General features: G+C 38.2%; 1 protein-coding gene across 1 annotated transcript in view; it reads right to left on the bottom strand.

Moving 5' to 3' along the window:
• The window catches only part of IGLON5 (IgLON family member 5), a 658,759-nt gene that overhangs the window by 160,227 nt on the left and 476,791 nt on the right, over positions 1-21,741 (bottom strand). The window contains exon 3 of the mRNA XM_053691231.1: positions 4,530-4,762. Within this exon, the coding sequence (XP_053547206.1) occupies positions 4,530-4,762 (233 nt within the window). The remainder of the gene's footprint in view (positions 1-4,529; positions 4,763-21,741) is intronic.

Raw genomic sequence — 21,741 nt, 5'->3', positions numbered from 1 at the left:
TGATACATACTGGCTTAATGCAATAAAGCTTGTTTTTATCTTACTGAACTGTTCCAATGAGAAATGCCAGGTCTGCAAAATAACTTACAGAATTTATAAAAGGTGAAACTTACAATCAATGTTCTGTAACCTGCATAGAGGAGTTCACAACAATTTAAAATGACAAGAAACTTGGTGATCGAAAGCTCTCTGGGCTTGTGAGATTCACAAAAAAATCTTTCACTATTATGGTGCCCCTGTTGCAATTTTTACGTTTACAGTGCATTTTTCAAATGGATTTTCCCTGCATTTAAAGGGATAGTCTAACATGAGTCAGATAGGGCATGTCATTTTAAACAACTTTCCAATTTACATTTATCATCAAATTTGGTTTGCTCTCTTGATATTCTTTGTTGAAAGCTAAAGCTAGGTAGGTTCATATGATAATTTCTAAGCTCTTGAAGACCGCTTCTTATCTCAGTGCATATTGAGAGCTTTTCACAGCTAGCCAACGCTAGTTCATGTGTGCTATATAGATAGCATTGTGCTCACTCCCATGGAGTTATTTATAAGTCAGCACTGACTGACTAAAATGGAAGTCTCTTAAAAGAACTGAAATAAGTGGACAATCGGCAGAGGCTTAGGTACAAGGTAATCACAGAGGAAAAAAGTATATTAATATAACTGTGTTGGTTATGCAAAACTGGGGAATGGGTAATAAAGGAATTATCTATCTTTTTAAACAATACAAATTCTGGAGTAGATTGTCCCTTTAAGCATGTGAAGGCAATGCATACATTATAATAAGCCACACACAAATAATTGCAGTAAAAAGTATTTTAAATTGTTTTAAAAACATAAAAACGTGAATGTTGTTATTCTATAGCAACACAACAGAATTGTCTTGTAATTATAAGTGGTTTACTGTTCCTTTAATGGAAAAATTTAAATTTGTTTTGAATACTCAGGAAAAGACTACTTAAGGCGCACAGTAGAAATCGTAATCAAACTACACTGCACATGCATGTGTTTATAATACAGAATGCAAAGTGTTTTATCATCCTTATTGTAAAATGAGTTTCCCTGCTTCTGCTAGTGAACTGAACAGAGGCGTTCCATGGGAGTAGATGAAAATTTCTTGGCCAGGTTGTTATTATTATCGGTTATTTGTAGAGCGTCAACAGATTCTGCAGCGCTATAAACATAGGCGACATACAAGGTAGCAATTATAAGGATCAAATGAGTAGAGGGCCCTGCCTAGAGTTGCACTGTTGTAGTCAGCTTTTATGAAGGTGATCTGCAAACAGTTGGGCTCTTAGGCTTACATTCTAAGGGGGTTCATGGCGAATAGCAATGGAGGAGAGGAACTGTTATTAGGAAAGGTTAGTGTAGGTTGTATGCATCCCTGAACAGAAGAGTCTTTAGTGAGTGCTTTAAAGGGACATAATACTCATATGCTAAATCACTTGAAACTGATGCAGTATAACTGTAAGAAGCTGACAGGAAAATATCACCTGAGCATCTCTATGTAAAAAAGGAAGATATTTTACCTCACAATTTCCTCAGCTCAGCAGAGTAAGTTCTGTGTAAAAAGTTATACTCACCTGCTCCCAGCTGCAGGTAAACAAATTTAAAAAAATGATGAAATGAACAGCAGCCAATCAGCATCAGCAGTGCTGAGGTCATGAACTCTTACTGTGATCTCATGAGATTTGACTTAACTCTCATGAGATTTCATAGTAAGCTTCCTTTACCTGATTGGTGAAATAATATGAGAGTGCACGATGCTCATCCTTTCAGTTGTCCCGGGACAGACATACTAATATGCTGCTTAGAAATCCTTTACAATGGGAGGTGGCTACTGAGGAACTTTTGAGGTAAAATATCTTTCTTTTTTACATAGAGATGTTCAGGTGATATTTTCTAATCAGCTTTTTACAGCTATGCTGCATCACTTTCAAGTGTTTAAACATTTGGGTATTATGGCCCTTTAAGTTTTCAAAACTAGGGGAGAGTCTTGTGGAACGATGGCATAGAGTTCCACAAGAGTCTGACGTGATTTCATTTCCCCCCTGTAGTCTCGCTGTTTTTTCCCCCCAAATAAAAGGTGTTGAAATTGTGTCCCCTGATCCCTGTAAACTCTCGCTTTCTAGCAAACTCCATTACTTTCTATAGGAAGCATCTCGCAACAGCCTCTGCGAGCGTCTCCATCCGTTTAAATCATCAGGCCAAAGGTGAAACAACACAAGCTATCACAACGTAGCACATACTTAATAATGTTATATTTAAAATGTTGTAGGTTACATATCATATTATGAAGAATGGGTGAATATTTAAACACATTCATTAAAAATGATTAGCGTTAGCCGCATTTGTTCATGTTTAAATGCCTTTTTTATTGCAGAACTTTTGATATTTCTAATTTTCTGAAACAGTATGTTTTGCCCTTTATTGAATATAGCATTAAAATAATTATCATTTGATAGACCGACAAGGTTGCCAGCTAGGAAACCTGTTCTCAGCCAGCAGGTAACAGGCGCTTGTACAGGAATCAACCTTCAAATGTAATATTTGAATGTTAAAGGGACAGTCAACACCAGAATTTTTGTTGTTTAAAAAGAAAGATAATCCCTTTATTACCCATTCCCCAGTTTTGCATAACCAACAATGTTATAGAAATACACTTTTTACCTCTGTGATTACCTTGCATCTATGCTTCTGCAAACTGCCCCCTTATTTCATTTCTTTTGACAGTTTTGCATTTTAGCCAATCAGTTCTCACTGCAGGGTACCTTCATGTGCATGAGCTCAATGTTATCTATATGAAACACATGAACTAATGCCCTCTAGTGGTCAAAATGCATTCAGATTAGAGGCAGTCTTCAAGGTCTAAGAAATTAGCATATCAACCTCCTAGGTTTAGCTTTCAACTAAGAATACCAAGTGAACAAAGCACAATTAGTGATACAAGTAAATTGGAAAGTTGTTTAAAATTACATTCCATATTTAAATCATGAAAGTTTTTTTTGCACTCGACTTTGCCCTTTAACATTTATTCTATGGAAACATTAGAAAGGCAAAGGGAACATCTGTTATACAATTGAGAAGTCAAAATATTTGCTAATTTCCACTAAGAACTAATTTGAATCTGTTTTGGTTAAGACACTGCTATACAAAATGATAAAATACAAGATATAAAATGTATAAAGTACACATTGCACTAAGTTCTGCATTGTACCCAATAAAATATGAGCTGATTCACTTTATAAATCCCATTTTACATTTTCTGTAGTGTGTGTACAAATACAAATTTAAAGAGGTAAAATTTAAACATGTTTTATTTGCTAAATAAAATAGGTCTCGCAATGCTGGAGAAAGGCTGAAGAAGGCATTAATTGGGCATGTTTAATGTTTTCCCGGAGATCTGAGCAGAATTGAAGAGACCTATCTTGCTCTACAATCCGAGAAATACTGTTTCAGCTTTGTCATTAACGACCCGACAAGGCTGGCTTGAGAAAATATTTAAGAAGGTTTAATGATAAACAAACAACAAAACAAAAATGATTTAAAACACAGGAAATCTGATTGATTTTTTTAAAATTAAGTTACCTTTTTTTAATAATTAATTAACTAGTGCAGCTGCAAACAGGCATTAGAAATGAAGGGGATCAGTCATCTAATATACGGACAAGGGCCTCTATTTATCAAGGTCTGTCGGACCTGATCCGACAGTGCGGATCAGGTCCGACAGACCTCGCTGAATACGGCGAGCAATACGCTTGCCGTATTCAGCATTGCACCAGCAGCTCACAAGAGCTGCTGGTGCAACGCCGCCCCCTGCAGACTCGCGGCCAATAGGCCGCCAGCAGGGGGATGTCAATCATCCCGATCATACTCGATCAGGTTGATTTCCGGCGATGTCTGTCTCAGAGCAGGCAGACAGGTTATGGTGCAGCGGTCTTTGTGACCGCTGCTTCATAACTGCTGTTTCTGGCGAGCCTGCAGGCTTGCCAGAAACACGGGGCATCAAGCTCCATTCGGAGCTTGATAAATATGCTCCAAGATGTGCACACATAAACACACAATCACACGCGTATGCATGCTCACACACAATTTACGCTTCCTGGGATAGGTAGGTTAGGGAACTTTTGGGCAGCGGCCCACTGGTGTTCTGTGGGAGGAAGAGAGATGCGTGGTCACAGTCAGGTTGTAGGCAGGATGAGCTGTGTCATGGGCTTTATTGGAGGTGTCACAGCCAGGTGCAGAGCTGGCTGGGGCGCCCTTGAAAAGCAGGACACCAAGAAGCTGTGAGTTGGAAGTGGAATAGACCCAAGACAATTCTGTAGAACCTGAGATAGTTGGGAGGTCTGCACACATGCACTCAATCACACGTGCTAGCACACTTTTATAATCACTTAGAATGGATGACATGATGCACACAGTACATTGAGATAGTCTGCAGAAGAGTAAGATGGACCAGGAATACAGAGAGATGTAAACATGTGACAGAATATATGCTACAAAACATGTGACAGATGTTCTGCTATTACCTTGCACAATGAGATAGACCTGAGAGGTGTGTGGCTTGTCCTGCGTCTGGAAGGAGCACGTATATAGTCCCTCATCAGCTACATCCACCTTATTGATAAGGATGCTGAATTCAGACTTGGTGTTTGTGAGCAGCTGGACACGGGGGTCTATGGACCACTTGTCATTCCCTGCATAGAGGATGTTGGAGCGGTTTAGCCAGGCCACTCGTGTTACTTGGTCATCAATGAAACAGCTGAAAAATACAATGAAGAATGTAAATGTATTTTTTATATATCATTTTTTTTTAACTTTATCAACAAAGCTATATAATAAAAATGTCTCCAGGGAGCAAATACTGATGTTAGCCTCAAAATCTAATTCCCCATAAAAGCCTTGATTGAGATAGTGAAACAACTGTGAAGCAATGCACTTCATTGTTTATTTTACCTGACTTTCCTGTAATTTACATCAGAATATTGTTGTTTTTTCCACTTTGTAGCACTTTATTTATATCTGCTTCTAACTGGCTACAGCAAAAGAGAAACAATAAACAAGACGTACAAGGCTTTTCAAGGAGTGTGTCTTTGAACTGCAAAACAATGCATAATGAATATTTTCACCACGTCTACAGGGAATCCTAAGCATAAAGAATTTTTTCTAATATGATCAGTCACATTAAGGATACACCACTTACAAAGAATTTAAATCTAAAACAAATAATCACTTAATGGGATATAAAGGTCTTATTGAATTGCACAGCGCAGGGCATTTCAAATGCAATAAGAAGCAGTTTTACAATATACATCAATTTGAAAAAATGTTGCTTCTTGAGTGACATTTTGTTAACATGCATGGGACTTGCTATAGATGGTGGATGGGCTATTGAAACTGGCATTTTCTTAAAGGGACATAAAACACTAAATACATTTTAAAAGCATCATTTTGAGGTTATTCCTTGTCTTCCTCTAGTCATGAGTGCTGCCATATTGAAATCTAGCTATCACTATATTCCAGTGCTGACCTGTGTGCACATGTGCAGCAACTCTCCTTCAGATACCTGCAGTGTAACCTAAGTTCCAAAATGGCAGCACCCATAATTAGAGAGAGGTGCATGAAATGTATTTAGCGTGTTTAGTGTCCCTTTAATGCAGGTGTTGGAGACCTCATGCAATCATATTCCAAGAAGCATACATAAAAGTAGTAAGTGTGTGCAGGCAGCTCAATTCAGCACAAGTCATGTGTACTTTAAAAGTTGACATAAGAGGCATTTTTGCAAAGATTCATTACTGTGACTTTTGTGTTCCTTTAAGAGGAAACTGAATCAGTGAGACCACAGACCTAGTTCAACTAAGAATGTTGATATCTACCACCATTTCTACATCTTATACTTTATCCTCCAACTGAAAGTTTTGTTCTAATGTTCCACATTATTCATGGAAGTGGGTCCAAACTAATAGGCAAAAAAAATCGGATGTATGGCCTCTTCCAAACAATCTCCACCACCCAAAAAAAAACAAAAAAAAACTATACAAGCCCATATTCAAATATATATATATATATTTAAATTGCTTGTTACAACATAATATAATGACCAACTTGGATGAACATTATTTTTGACAGTTTTTGACAATTTTAAAAAACGTACCACTTTACTTCTATTATCTAATTTGCTTCTTAGGGCTGCAACAACTAATCGGTAAGATTGTTCATAAAAATAGTTGCCAAAGAATCTCATTATCAATTAGGTGGTCAGCGATTAGTTGGTTAATTGCACAGCACCAGCTGCTTCAATCCGATGAACTCCTGCACATGGTATTGTGCAAACATTTTTATTTATTATTATTTTTTCTATCCGATTAATCGGATGATTATTGTCCGATTAATCGGATAGAAAAAAGATTAAAAAAATAAATAAATTAAATTTTTTTTGCACACTCTTAGTTGCAGTAGATCATCAGATTAAAGCAGCTGGTGCTGTGCAACTGACCAACTAATCGCTGACCACCTAATTGATAATGAGATTTGTTGACAACTATTTTTATGATCAAACTTACCGATTAGTTGTTGCAGCCCATTTCATTCTTTTTGTTGAAGTGTATCTAGGTAGGCTAATGAGCAGCAATGCACTTCTGTGTGCTAGCTGCTGATTGGTGGCTGCACACATATCCCTCCAGCCATTGGCTCACCAGGTGTGTTCAGCTAGCTTCCAGTGGTACATTGCTGCTTCTTCAACAAAGGATACCAAGAAAATGAAGCAAAGTTTATAATGGAAGTCAATTGGAAAGTTGTTTAAAATGGTATGCTCTGTCTGAGTCATGAAAATTTAATTTTGGGTTTTCATGTCCCTTTAAGTGGGCTTTTACAAAAGTAGATTGAAATGCTGGGGACTATTCTACAGTCCGCACAGACTGATTCAAATTCTTCTAACTCTGGATGTATTTATTTTTAAATCAGAATTTTTAAGAATATTATAGATTGTACTAAAACATTTGGCTGAAATGCCTTTGAAAAATTGTTTTATATTTATTTTTAGTTTCAGAGCAATCAGCCTATATATTTCAAAATAATTTTATTTAAAATGTTTTCATTCTGATAGAAAATAAAAATGTGTGTTGTCCACATGCCTGATAAATACATTTGGCTGTATGGCCTCTTCCCAAGTTTGGAATATGAAGTTTGAAAAATAATTTAATTTGAAAAACCTATTTTAAGAAACTGATTTTGCTGTTTAGATCAGATAACGATCTAGGTCATATGCACAGTTCAGGTAGCTTCAGAGATGGGATTCTATTTATAAGGTTCTTAGTTTGAATTCTCTTAACCCTAAGGGGGCGATTTATCAAGCAGCGGATGCAGCTAATTCCACGCAAGCCTTCCGACTTGCTGGAAACAGGATTTAAGAAGCAGCGGTCTTAAGGCCACTACTCCTTAACTCGTCCGCTAACTCTGAGGTGGTGGACAGCAATCATCCTGATCAGATATACGATCAGGGTGATTGAAACGCCCTGCTAGCGGCCAATTGGTCGTGAATGTGCAGGGTGTGGCATTGCACAAGCATTTCAACATAAATGCTTGTGCAATGATAAATGCTGACAGCGTATGCTGTTGGCATTTAGTGATGTCGAGCGGACATGATTCGCTACAGTGAATCATGTCCGCACGACATTTGATAAATCTGCCCCTAAGAATCAACACATAGGGTAAAAATATATTGTAACCAACCTGTTAAAAAAATTATTTTTACTTATTTTTTTATTGATCATATATAAGTATAAAGTTTTTCTGAAAGGCAAAAACTTAAAAAAACAACAACACATTATTGGAAGTTTTAAAATTAAACACTGAATCCCCCCGTGTGATTTTCAAACGGTTATGGGGGGGGCACCATAACCGTTTGAAAATCAGAATTTTGAACCAGATTTTGTTAAATGAAAAGATTCTGGGAACAGTTATATAGTCTTTTTGCAATTGTTCTTGCATGTACTGTCTGGGTAACAGAGTATAGCAGAAGTTTTCTGTTTAAGGGGCATTAGACACTAATGGCTAGATTACAAGGGGTGCACACAAATATTAGCGCTATTTCAGATAGTGTGGGTGCACTAAATCTGTCATTTAACAGACTTCTATGGGGGCACACAGTAAAATTCATGTTGTATATTTCTATAGAGCTGAGCTGCTAAGCCAATGGTTTGCAAGTAGTGGGGGTTTCACATAGTTCTGTGCTTTACTAATTATCATAATGGTTTACTTCAGGTCTTAAAAAGCGCTACCTTTTAGAGCTTGAGGGCAAAACTTTATTTACCCCAATACAAACGCAATGAGTGTGCTCGCTGCACTATCCATTACAGCAAAAACAGACTAAATAATGTATGTATATTGCAATGTTGATTTATTTTTCTAAATTAAATATTTTATTGAGAGGTTTATTTTCTGTTCAATATATCTTTAAGTGAGTATTTAAAATAATCTTATAAAACATTTTTCTCTATCTATCTATCTATCTATCTATCTATCTATCTATCTATCTATTATCTATCTATCTATCTATCTATCTATCTATCATCGATCTATCTATCTATCATCTATCTATTTATCTATCTATCTATCTATCAATCTTACTATGTTCAATTAAAGGGACCAAACACAATATTTTAATTTTCATTCTTCAGACAGAGCAAAGATTTTTAAAAAAGTTTTCCAATTTACATATACTATTCATTTTTCTTCATCTGTATGGTATCCTTTATTAAATGAGCAGCAATACACTACTGGGAGCTAGCTGAACACATTGTTAAACCAATGAGGACAAAGCAAATTAGATAATAGAAGACAAATGGTAAGTTTAAAATAGTGTGCTGTATATACAGTGTTTGTGTATGTGTGTGTATATATATATATATATATATATATATATATATATAAATATATATATTTATATATATATATATTTGTATCCATATCTTTTTATATATATATATATATATATATATATATATATATCATCTATCAAATCTATCTATCTATATCTATCTATCTCTATCCATCTATATCTATCTATCTATCATCTAATCTATCTATCTCTCTATCTAGTCAGATGAGGTCTATAGTTGCTGTGGCACTGATAGCAACAGCACACATGCACCCTTTGCCCATGATTGTATTACTGAATCTCTGTATATTTCTCACAGTTTTCATTAAACTAATCTGATAAATTTGAAGAGAAAGAAAAACAACGTGCACTTATGTAACATTAGCCTTCAGAAATGTTCCTGTTACATAAGTATCCTTTTTTTAAAAGCCAATTTTTCTATTTTCTTGTGTGTCTATTCCTAAGGGAGGAATTCCTTTTTATAATAGCACTCCCCAGATAAGACATCATAGTCTCAACATGTCAAGATTGATCTGGAAATACGCCCGTGGAGAGATCATAATGTATTTATGATTACTGTGAGATGGACATATAAATCATTGAAGAAATTAACCCCTTTTCCACTTGGATGCCATTTTTGCAAGGTATGTTTTGGCTGCCAGGGAAGGCTGCAACACAATGGCAACCAAGGGGTTAACAGTAGTTTTGAATGTACAGCAATTTGATTAGCTAGTGTTTTCCCATATGCTTTAGGGGAGGGTCTGGTATTGTGTTGACTAAGGACACAAGCTTTTAACACAAGAGAGCTGAACAAGTATAACATATAGTGATGGGTAATGTACTGTCAAGGTCACCCAATGACATCACTGCCACAGTCAGTTGGGGCAGAAGTAATTGAAAAACAGCTATGAATGTAGGCAGTAAAAATGGTCAGTTTTGCTAACGTATATGTTGTGGTTATCACGCTGTATCTGTTATATATTTTGAGTTATTTAATTACACTGCACATACATTTTGAAACAGAACTCAGTGTTCCTACTCACATGGGATCTCTTGTCCTAGTTGGTTGTGATTCTGTAGTTACAGTATGTGAAGTGAACATTCTGTGATTATAACACAATACATAAAAAACCCTAGGCCACTTGTGTTATCTAAGTTTTTGTGTATAAATATTTGTAGGATAAATGTTTTTAGAAAAGTGTGCCAACAGTGAATAAAAGCTTCCTTTTTAAATAATCTATTTAAAGGGACATTTCAAAGCAAAAACTAAAGAGATATTAAACATTATGATATTATAATATAAATTGTTTAATCACAATAGTTAAATGTTGCAGTATACTTTCATGATTTATTTTGTCCCATTTTTCTGTAATTTAACTCTGAAAAAGTAATAAAGTAATGGGGGCCACCATGTTTTAACTTAAGTTTTCCCTTATTTGCCTTTCCTGAAGAGGATAATCAGAGGCAGAAACAGGAAATTAAAGAGACTGTCCAAACAAGGCTGTGTGGAATTTAGGATTATCTAAAAGGTTTCCATACAGCGCTATTTGCACAGTGATAAATAGAAAACTAATTCAAACATTGTGGTTACTATTACTTAATAAAAATTAAAGTACTATATAGAAACTAAACCTTTACATTTATATTTAAACAACTAATATAACTGTAAGAAACGTCTCTACATATCTTTGCTTTAAATTCATCATTATGTCTAGCATGCATTCACTGTTTAATATAACTTTAAATATACTATTGGAGCATGTCATTTCTGCTTTAGTGTCTTTTACTATGTGTTTAACCCAAGCTAAGGCATTACAATCTTAGCTGGTAGTGAGAGACAGATGGTGAGACAATGCAGGGCAGGCATATGCATGTAGCAACCATGTGTGCTGCTCAGGACTGGCTCGGGAACACACTTGGTTTTATTATCAGATATTTGTAGAGCGCCAACAGATTCTGCAGCGCTAAATGCCAGGTAAACTTTGTGTTAACCTCTGTGGGAGGGTTAAACATAATTACCAGTAAATATTTGTGAAATAATATAATGCTCTAAAGTTTTATTCCATAAAAGAAAGTCAAAACTACATATTTTTTTCTCATATATTATGTAAAATAAAGTGGTTTCATATAAAAATGGTATCGCAATAGGGGAAAAATGCTAATGTTTTTATTCCATAAAAAAACTGTAGCAATCTGCCAAGGTTCCAGTTATGAAGGTTTATTCACAGTGGCCCAAACCTCTGGTTACATTGTAGCATGACCATTGCTCATTAAAAGAAATGCACCTATAGTAATAAAACAAGTGTTTCATGCTATCTGTATTTATAAACATGCTTCTAAACTGAAACATTATATTCAAGAGAACAAGTAATATTTGTATCTATTAAAATTCAGGAACTGGGTATTAAAGGGATAGTGAACCCCCAAATTTTATTTTAAGATTCAGATAGAACATACAATTTTAAACAACTTTTCAATTTACTTCTATTATCAAATTTGCTTCATTCTCTTGTTATCCTTTGCTGAAGGAACAGCATTGCACTACTGGCAGCTAACTAAACACATCTAGTTAGCCAATAACAAGAGACAAATATGTGCAGGCACCAATTAGCAGCAGCTCCCACTGGTGTATGATATGTGTGTATTCATTTTTAGCAAGGGATACTAAGAAAATGAAGCACATTTTAAAATAAAAGTGAATTAAAAGTGTGTTAAAATGGCATGCTCTATCTGAATCATGCAAGCTAAATTTTTACTTTCCTATCCGTTTAACACTGATAACACTGATATTATATGCCTGGCACAGTTGTTACTTTTACATGTTGGGAATTTTGAGTTAACAAATATAATTACCACCAAACCCACTAAAATGATTAGTTTGATAGATAAACCGATAGCTCAAAGGGACATTGTGCACTAGATTTTACTCTTTGCATAAATGTTTTGTATATGATCCATTTATATAACTCATCTAGTAGTGTTTTTATAAAAATGTATAGTTTTGCTTAATTTTTAAGAACATTGTGCTGATTTTCAGACTGCTAACCAAGCCCCACAATGTCAGATGTATACACGTGTTTACAGACTTCTGCAAGCTCCTGTTTATGTTATCTGTCTTTTCAAATGCAGTGAAAGGGGGGGGGGGGGAGTGTCTGCTCTTTTTGTTTACCCAGCCCCTTTTAGTGGGTGTCCCAGACTACCTCATCAACATTGCTAAACTGGGAGCTTCTAAGTACGTTTTTTAAAGGTTTTATACTGAGTTTTTATATCAGTATCTGTGCATATTCTTCTTTATAGTAATGTCTATTACATTCAGTTATATGAAAATTGGTGTAAACTGTCCCTTCAAAGAAGGAAATTATATTTTCTTACTTGTGATAGTGCTGATCAAACAGACAGCACCATTAGTGAGATAAAAATAGCAGAGCATACTATATATATTTTTGAATAGTGCCAAAACATGAACCTCAAGACACTGGAGGACCCCTGGGATGCTACTGGAGAAAGAATGGATGAAACAAGCTGATTGGACATTATAATTGGAGAGATTTCTCTTTTGAGTACTGGTAAGGTTGAGCGCCATGAATATACATTGAATATAGAACCCCCTCAAATTCACAGTCCTAAGGGGGAGTGAGAGGCGGTTTCACAGCTGAGGATTCAATACCTATTTCTCCTTTCACTACACATCCCTATGCCCAGACTGATGCTCACAATACATTCAGCCTGTGCATTCGGCCTGTGCATTTGGCCTGTGCCTCTCACATTGGTCCGGTTGGCTGTATGGTTCTCCTAGATGAGAATTGCTCTATTTAGATACGTTTAATATGGGATATAAGACTTGTTAATTTAAACATTGCCAGTCTATATATTACTGTTTTTTATTTTAATTTGTTATGATGTATAACATTTGTATGCATATGAAAAAGAAGCGAGCAACATAGAAGGAACGACTGTCTCCTCACAGGACTCTTGGAAGCAGATTTAATCTAGAGCTTGAATAAAAGTTTTGGATTTGATCCTATTGTACTTGGATGCATATTTACAGTTTACTGTTGTAACATTTTTATTTTTTGTACTGGTTCCATTGTTATCTTCATAATAAAGCTTGTTAAATATATATATATATCAGAGCAGCCATGATATATCATGGTTTATTGCAGACATCCTCAAACGTGACCCTCCAGAGGTTTTGGAACTACATTTCTCATGATGCTCAGCCAGCTGATATGCTGGCTGAGCATCATGGGAAATGTAGTTCCAAAACCTCTGGAGGGACAAGTTTGAGGGTGTCTGGTCTATTGTATTATGTTGGTTAAAACTAGAGTTGCCAGTCACTAGGGTAAGCTCTATGCTTGCCAGAGAGGTCTGAAACCTATTGTAAATAAATGCACTGATTAAGGTACCAGGTGTCCTGGGATTTGTATTGCAACCGTCCTGTAATCTCCCAGCTTCTAAACGACTTCCTAAAACAGTGAGCCCTTTTGCAAGCAGCTTTTATTCTCCATATGAGGCCCAGTGCCAGTGTACCCTGACTTTCCCTAAACTGTCAATTTGCTCCTCCACAGCTACCCTAAATTATGCCATTTGGCTGCCCTTCAAACTACAGAGTCAAGTTTTCTAATTGTAAATATTGGCAGTTATACTCTGGAGAAAAGGGGTTTTAATTGACTTTGCCTATGAAATATTTCTCACAATTTTCACTGCATTATCTTTAAAGTGGGGTAAAAGTGCAAAACAATAATGTTGTAATGCAGGGCCCGACAAACCTAGGAGCCAGGAAGCCACTGGCTCCTAGACTACTGGCTCCCAACTTTTTGAGTTATTCTCCATATATCTATATACAAATACCACTGGCTCCTAAATATTATTACTGGCTCCTACATTTTAAACAGATTTGTCAACTTCTAATAAGTTTGAGTATTTCATCATAGCACTATTGTTTGTATATAACTATATATTTTACACTTGCAACGTGTTTAAACATATAGGGGCATATTTATCAAGCTCCGAATGGAGCTTGATGCCCCGTGTTTCTGGCGAGCCTGTAGGCTCGCCAGAAACAGCAGTTATGAAGCAGCGGTCACAAAGACCGCGGACAGACATCGCCGGAAATCAACCCGATCGAGTACGATCGGGTTGATTGACACCCCCCTGCTGGCAGCCGATTGGCCGCGAGTCTGCAGGGGGTGGTGTTGCACCAGCAGCTCTTGTGAGCTGCTGGTGCAATGCTGAATCTGCTCGCCGTATTCAGCGAGGTCTGGCGGACCTGATCCGCACTGTCGGATCAGGTCCGCCAGACCTTGATAACTAGCGGCCATAGTCAAAATCAAAATAATCAAGCAGCAATGCTCTCTTAGGACCTAGCTGATTACATCTGGTAAGGCAATGCCACATGTATATAGCATCCAATCCCCCACTATCTCGCAGTAATGCCTTGTTATACCCAGGTATCCTTTTTTTTAACATGATACCAAGAAAACAAAATACATATTGCTCATAGAAGCATTCTGAAAAAACTTTGAAATTGGGTGCTCTATCAGAACTATCTATATTTATTATTTCATTTACATCCATTTAAAGTAAATTCAGCTCATACAATAAATAAGAAAACAATGATTTTAATAATATACTTAGCTGAAAGGTTGCAAGAAGGCTCATACTATACAGATAGCAATGCTTACACCATCTTGCATGCAGATCAGAAAGAAACTTAAATAGTTAAAATACACTGCAAGGCTGACTTCATTGACTGGGATAATTTTATAGAAGAGCTTGTCTCCCTGGGGTGTAGTCTGCCATTGCTTTCTGTATTTTTAGCCAGAGATAGTATATATTTTTATTGTATACCATTAGATGTGATCAAATATTACTGCCCTGTATTTCATCATTTCCGCGCTGTCAAAATCATGTTGTAGTAAAAAAAAAATGTGAACCAAATTTTATATTTAAGAGCAATCGAGCTGACAATATGATATACATCTGTATGTTGGTTTAACTTCCTGGTTTCCAGAATGGCCTGCAACATATTTAGGGCTAGATTATGAGTGGAGCATTATTGATCGATCCAGGCTCATGCATTAACTGCGCTCGACTTTGTTTTTTGCATGAATTGGGTACCGTGTGTATTACAAGTAAAACTCGACATGCGCAAAAAGCCAAAGTTAGAATAACACAACTGCATTGATTTATCCCCCCATAGACTTTAATGGAGCGAGAAATTCTGAAAAAAAAAACAGCCAACATGTCGCACAAACTTGAATTCTCATTTTCACGAGTGTGCTAACCCGAGATGAAATATTAATATTTCAGCGTATGCTGTTGGCATTTATCGATGTGCCGTGGACATGGTTCGCTATAGCGGATTATGTCTGTCCGCACATATATAAATAGACCCCTATGGATGTAATTTAATTTAGTTTGCACTATAATGTCTCTTTAAATATAACTTTAATTGGTCACAAGACTTCTCACTCCCTATTCCTCATCTGCTATTGCTGTCTCTAAATCCTTTCAGTGGCTCCCACTCATTCTTATAATAAAACTCAGACTTCTTTTTTTCTTGTCTAAATGATGCAGCCGTTATATGTCAAACCAAATTTCTCAATACTTCATTGCATCTTCCCACAAGAGAATTACAAGTTCTAACCTATATGAAACTGTACTCAGTTTATACTCTGTGCCTGAAACTTACTTCCCTGTAACAGCTTAAAAGTGCACCTGTTCAGGGTAGTAGATGAATGATAGATAGATTATAGATATATATACAGATAGATGATGAATATATATATATATATATATATATATATATATATAAACCCTGTCCTGTTCTGAGTGCAAGTTCCTGATCTGTCTCTGCAACTATAACCTTGTCCTGTTCTGAGAACAAATTCCTGATCTGTCTCTACAACTATAACCTTGTCCTGTTCTGAGAACAAATTCCTGGCTTGTCTCTACAACTATAACCTTGTCTTGTTCTGAGTGCAAATTGCTGACCTGTTTTAACAACTATAACCTTGTCCTTTGCTCAGTCTCTGCTGTGACCTGCCTTTGCTAAGCCTCTGCTGTGACCTGCCTTTGATCAGTCTCTGCTGTGACCTGCCACTGCTCAGCCTCTGCTGTGACCTAGCTCTGCTCAGCCTCTGCTGTGAACTGCCATTGCTCAGCCTCTGCTGTTACCTGCCACCACTCAGCCTCTGCTTTGACCTGCCACTGCTCAGTCTTTGCTGTTACCTGCCACCACTCTGCCTCTGCTGTGGCCTGCCACTGCTCAGCCTCTGCTGTTACCTGCCACCACTCTACCTCTGCTGTGGCCTGCCACGGCTCAGCCTCTGCTGTGACCTGCCTTTGCTCAGTCTCTGCTGTGACCTGCTTTTGCTCAGTCTCTGCTGTGACCTGCTTTTGCTCAGTTTCTGCTGTGACCTGCTTTTGCTCAGTCTCTGCTGTGACCTGGCTCTGCTCATCCTCTGCTGTGACCTGCCACCGCTCAGCCTCTGCTGTGACCTGCCACCGCTCAGCCTCTGCTGTGACCTGCCACCGCTCAGCCTCTGCTGTGACCTGCTTTTGCTCAGTCTCTGCTGTGACCTGCTTTTGCTCAGTCTCTGCTGTTACCTGCCACCGCTCAGCCTCTGCTTTGACCTGCCACTGCTCAGTCTCTGCTGTTACCTGCCACCACTCTGCCTCTGCTGTGGCCTGCCACTGCTCAGCCTCTGCTGTTACCTGCCACCACTCTACCTCTGCTGTGGCCTGCCACTGCTCAGCCTCTGCTGTGACCTGCCTTTGCTCAGTCTCTGCTGTGACCTGCTTTTGCTCAGTCTCTGCTGTGACCTGCTTTTGCTCAGTCTCTGCTGTGACCTGCTTTTGCTCATCCTCTGCTGTGACCTGGCTCTGCTCATCCTCTGCTGTGACCTGCCACCGCTCAGCCTCTGCTGTGACCTCCCACCGCTCAGCCTCTGCTGTGACCTGCCACCGCTCAGCCTCTGCTGTGACCTGCTTTTGCTCAGTCTCTGCTGTGACCTGCTTTTGCTCAGTCTCTGCTGTGACCTGCCTTTGCTCAGTCTCTGCTGTGACCTGCCTTTGCTCAGTCTCTGCTGTGACCTGCCTTTGCTAAGCCTCTGCTGTGACCTGCCTTTGCTCTGTCTCTGCTGTGATCTGCCACTGCTCAGCCTCTGCTGTGACCTGCCACTGCTCAGCCTCTGCTGTGACCTGCTTTTGCTCAGTCTCTGCTGTGACCTGCCTTTGCTCAGCCTCTGCTGTGACCTGCCACAATTTAGCCTCTGCTGTGACCTGCCACAATTTAGCCTCTGCTGTGACCTGCCACAATTTAGCCTCTGCTGTGACCTGCCACCGCTCAGCCTCTGCTGTGACCTAGCTCTGTTCATCCTCTGCTGTGACCTGCCATTGCTCAGCCCCTGCTGTGACTTGCCACCGTTTAGCCTCTGCTGTGACCTGCCACTGCTCAGCCTCTGCTGTGACCTGCCACTGCTCAGCCTCTGCTGTGACCTAGCTCTGCTCAGCCTCTGCTGTGAACTGCCATTGCTCAGCCCCTGCTGTGACTTGCCACCGTTTAGCCTCTGCTGTGACCTGCCACTGCTCAGCCTCTGCTGTGACCTGCCACTGCTCAGCCTCTGCTGTGACCTAGCTCTGCTCAGCCTCTGCTGTGACCTGCCACTGCTCAGCCTCTGCTGTGATCTGCCACTGCTCAGCCTCTGCTGTGATCTGCCACTGCTCAGCCTCTGCTGTGACCTGCCACTGCTCAGCCTCTGCTGTGACCTGCCACTGCTCAGCCTCTGCTGTGATCTGCCACTGCTCAGCCTCTGCTGTGACCTGCCACTGCTCAGCCTCTGCTGTGATCTGCCACTGCTCAGCCTCTGCTGTGACCTGCCACTGCTCAGCCTCTGCTGTGACCTGCCACTGCTCAGCCTCTGCTGTGATCTGCCACTGCTCAGCCTCTGCTGTGACCTGCCACTGCTCAGCCTCTGCTGTGACCTGCCACTGCTCAGCCTCTGCTGTGATCTGCCACTGCTCAGCCTCTGCTGTGACCTGCCACTGCTCAGCCTCTGCTGTGACCTGCCACTGCTCAGCCTCTGCTGTATCCTGTGTTCCAGCAACATTTATACTTGGCCTTGTATTTATTCTGCCTGTGATACAAGTTCCTGTATTTTTCTTCAGCCATGATGCCTAAAAGTAAGAAAGCATCATTAGCCTCATTCAATAAAACTCAGAGCCTGTAAAATTATATACCTCTGAAAATGAGCTTCACTCTCCAGACCCGACACCAAGCGTGACAACAAGTTATCTGTGGCTAGGGATGGGCGAATGTGTAGATTTTCGAATTTCAAATGTAGAACGAATGTTATTACCGAAATTCTAATTCTAAATTCGGATGTCAATAAGAACGAATATTCTTAAAAATTCGAAAATCTAATGTTATTTACAGTTTTCGAATGTCACTTTCAAATTCGAATGTTTATATAATTATATCGAATGTCCACATTCGAAATTTCGAATTTAACATTCTATTTAACAAATACTATTCAGAAGTTCAATAGTTCATGTGGTAGGGAGGGAATCTAGTAAATTGATACATAATAGATACAAATATATCATTTTGAATGTTTCTATATAGAATATTGCATAATTCGAATATTACATTTAAAGAAAGCATTACAAATACTATTACAAACATAAATTCAAATTTTTCGAATTCGAATATAAATTCGAAGTTTTTGAATTCGAATATTGCATAATTCGAATATTACATTTAAAGAAAAAGCATTAGAAATACTATTACAATCTAAATTCGAATTTTTCGAATTTGAATACTGCATAATTCGAATATTACATTTAAAGAAAAAGCATTAGAAATACTATTACAATCTAAATTCGAAATTTTCGAATTCGAATATTGCATAATTCGAATATTACATTTAAAGAAAAAGCATTAGAAATACTATTACAATCTAAATTCGAATTTTTCGAATTCGAATATTGCATAATTCCAATATTACATTTAAAGAAAAAGCATTAGAAATACTATTACAATCTAAATTCGAATTTTTCGAATTCGAATATTTTCGAATGTAATCGTAAAATTTGAAACCAAACATTCGAAAATCGAATATTAGAATGTTATGTGTTAAAATTTGTGCCGTTTTTCGAATGTTGCAAAACATTCTCCCATCCCTAGCTGTGGCTCTGTGAAGAAGAGGAGTGGGTTAGCATGGCTCTCCAGCACGCTAAAGGTAAGTATTTGACCCCTTAAAGGTAATTTAAAGAAAACTAATATATACTGATGAATTTCATCAGAGTTTTTTGGGGGTTTTCTTTAAATGTCATTGGTGCATTCATTCGGATATTTGTTTCATTAAAAAGAAATGAAAATACTATTTTCGCTATGAATTTGCAAATAATTAACGTACCTAATGCACATCTCTACTATCTATCCATATAAACACTTTCTCTATAAATATCTGCATATAGAAACAATGGGAACTTTACAGAAATATCTAGACAATATACATATGCATTAGGATTTTCAAGGAATACAAAAAGTTTTATTTTTTTCCATATTTGTCACATATGTCCAAAAACAATAAATGAGGGCAACACAACAATAAAAATATTTGGTTGATTCATTCATGCAGCTGTAATAATAATTCTAAAGCAGGAAAGGCACACTCCAAAGAACCCCGTGCCCAAGAAGCAACTGGCATTGCTGACCAACCTCATGGAGAGGGCAACAAGCACCACCAATGGTCAGCAAAAGGATACCAAAAGAACTAAGCGAATTAGGTAAGAGAAGTAAGCAGATGAAAGTACTGACATACAGTGCAATACATGGACAATGTGCAATATATTTCAGATGCTCATAACAGTCTAGAGTAAGGTTTCCAATCTATGTTGCAGGGTCACAATACAGCCCTTAAGTGATTCAAGGGTTGCCAACTGTCCTCTTCAAAAATACTGGACAATCTGTAGGCTCTACCTTAGTCCTCACTCTTGATCCCACAATCATAAGTAAGCAGTCAAGGTACTCATTGGCTGCCATAAGATGCAAATCAATAATTACATTTTTATTGGCTGCCAGGAATGCATACATGGTAGGGATTTGACTGCCTTGACTGAGCCTCACTTCTTTCTGCTCCTAATTGTAATGCATTAAGACATAGGAGGGCTTTTACATTCAGCCAACACCCAGGGACTTTAGAAAAAAATGGACTTTAATGGACAGCATCCAGAAATACTGGACTGCTTTGTTGAATACTGAACACCTGGCATCCCTAACTGGTCTCCACTTCTCCAGATTAAGTAAAGATTGGGTCTACAATATGGAAATATTTGCTGGAACTTTCAGTTGAACTGGAGGCTACATAAGCTTCATATCCTACACAACCAAAGCAAGTTAAAGGGACACGAAACACAATATTTTTCTTTCATGACAGATAGAGAATATACAATTTTTAACAACTTTCCAGTTTACATCAATTATCTAATTTGCTTATTTCTCTTGGTATCTTTTGTTGAAGAAACAGCAATGTACATGGGTGAACCAATAACATGTATGCACAGCCACCAATCAGCTTATCCTGGGGGTACCTAGGTATGGCAAAAAATAATCCACAGGAAGCCACCTCTTCAAAAATAAAACAAAGACTTTAATGTATCAATTAAAAGGTACATGGGCACCAAGGCTAGTAAGAAAACGGTATAGAAATGGTCTTACGCGTTTTGGCAATGCGTAGCCGTAATCATAGACCATACATTTTAACAGGTGTCACATTATCTTATACCATACAAAAGTAACCCATTGGAGGATAAAAACACCCCCCCTTTTTCCCTCCCCTCACCTAATTAAAGGAAACAGCATTAAACAATTCACTTCTGAGCCGTGAAGAGATTGTGGATTACAATACCACTACAGAACAGTTAAACACATATATGCACAAACATAAGCATGCACACATAAAGTGGTGGTGAAAAAAACAATTAATAGCACATTCAAAATAGCACAGTATTTGTACAAGGTTGTATCTAAAAATTTAAGACAGCAATGCTGAGTTGCATAATGAGTATGTCCACAATACAGCGTTAAGAAGGTGATGTAAACAATAAATAAAGACAAGGGCCTCTAGTTATTAAGGTCTGGCGGACCTGATCCGACACTACAGATCAGGTCCGCCAGACCTCGCTGAATACGGCGAGCAATACGCTCGCCGCATTCAGCATTGCACCAGCAGCTCACAAGAGCTGCTGGTGCAACGCCGCCCCCTGCAGACTCGCGGCCAATAGGCCGCCAGCAGGGGGGTGTCAATCAACCCGATCGGGTTGATTTCCGGCGATGTGTGTCCGCCTGCTCAGACAGGCGGACAGGTTATGGAGCAGCGGTTTTTGTGACCGCTGCTTCATAACTGCTGTTTCTGGCAAGTCTGAAGACTCGCCAGAAACAGGGGCCATCAAGCTCCATACGGAGCTTAATAACTAGAGGCCAGTGTATTATCAATTTACATTGGTCTGTTTCCTAAATGCATATCATACAAAGTTGAGATAACATATTAATTTGAGCTCATTTAGAGTGCATAGGCAAACAGAGGCATAATAAAACGTAAATACCCTAGTACATATTAACACAACATACAATATTTAAACCACTCAATTTCAAAAATGGATATATACTGTATATACACATATGAGGAATCAAGCCAATACACCAACAGTAAACCTAAAATACATATATCGATAAGTCATACAATATACAACTGTAACAATGTACTAAGCCATAGGAATTATCACTATCATCATTCCCAGAAATTAATAATATCATTTTCTGCATTAAAGCCATATGGTACAAGTCTGCTCATTTT

This window comes from Bombina bombina, chromosome 8 (genome assembly GCF_027579735.1).
Source record: "Bombina bombina isolate aBomBom1 chromosome 8, aBomBom1.pri, whole genome shotgun sequence".
In the NCBI taxonomy this organism is placed as follows: domain Eukaryota; kingdom Metazoa; phylum Chordata; class Amphibia; order Anura; family Bombinatoridae; genus Bombina; species Bombina bombina.
This window is presented reverse-complemented; position numbering and strand designations above follow the sequence as displayed.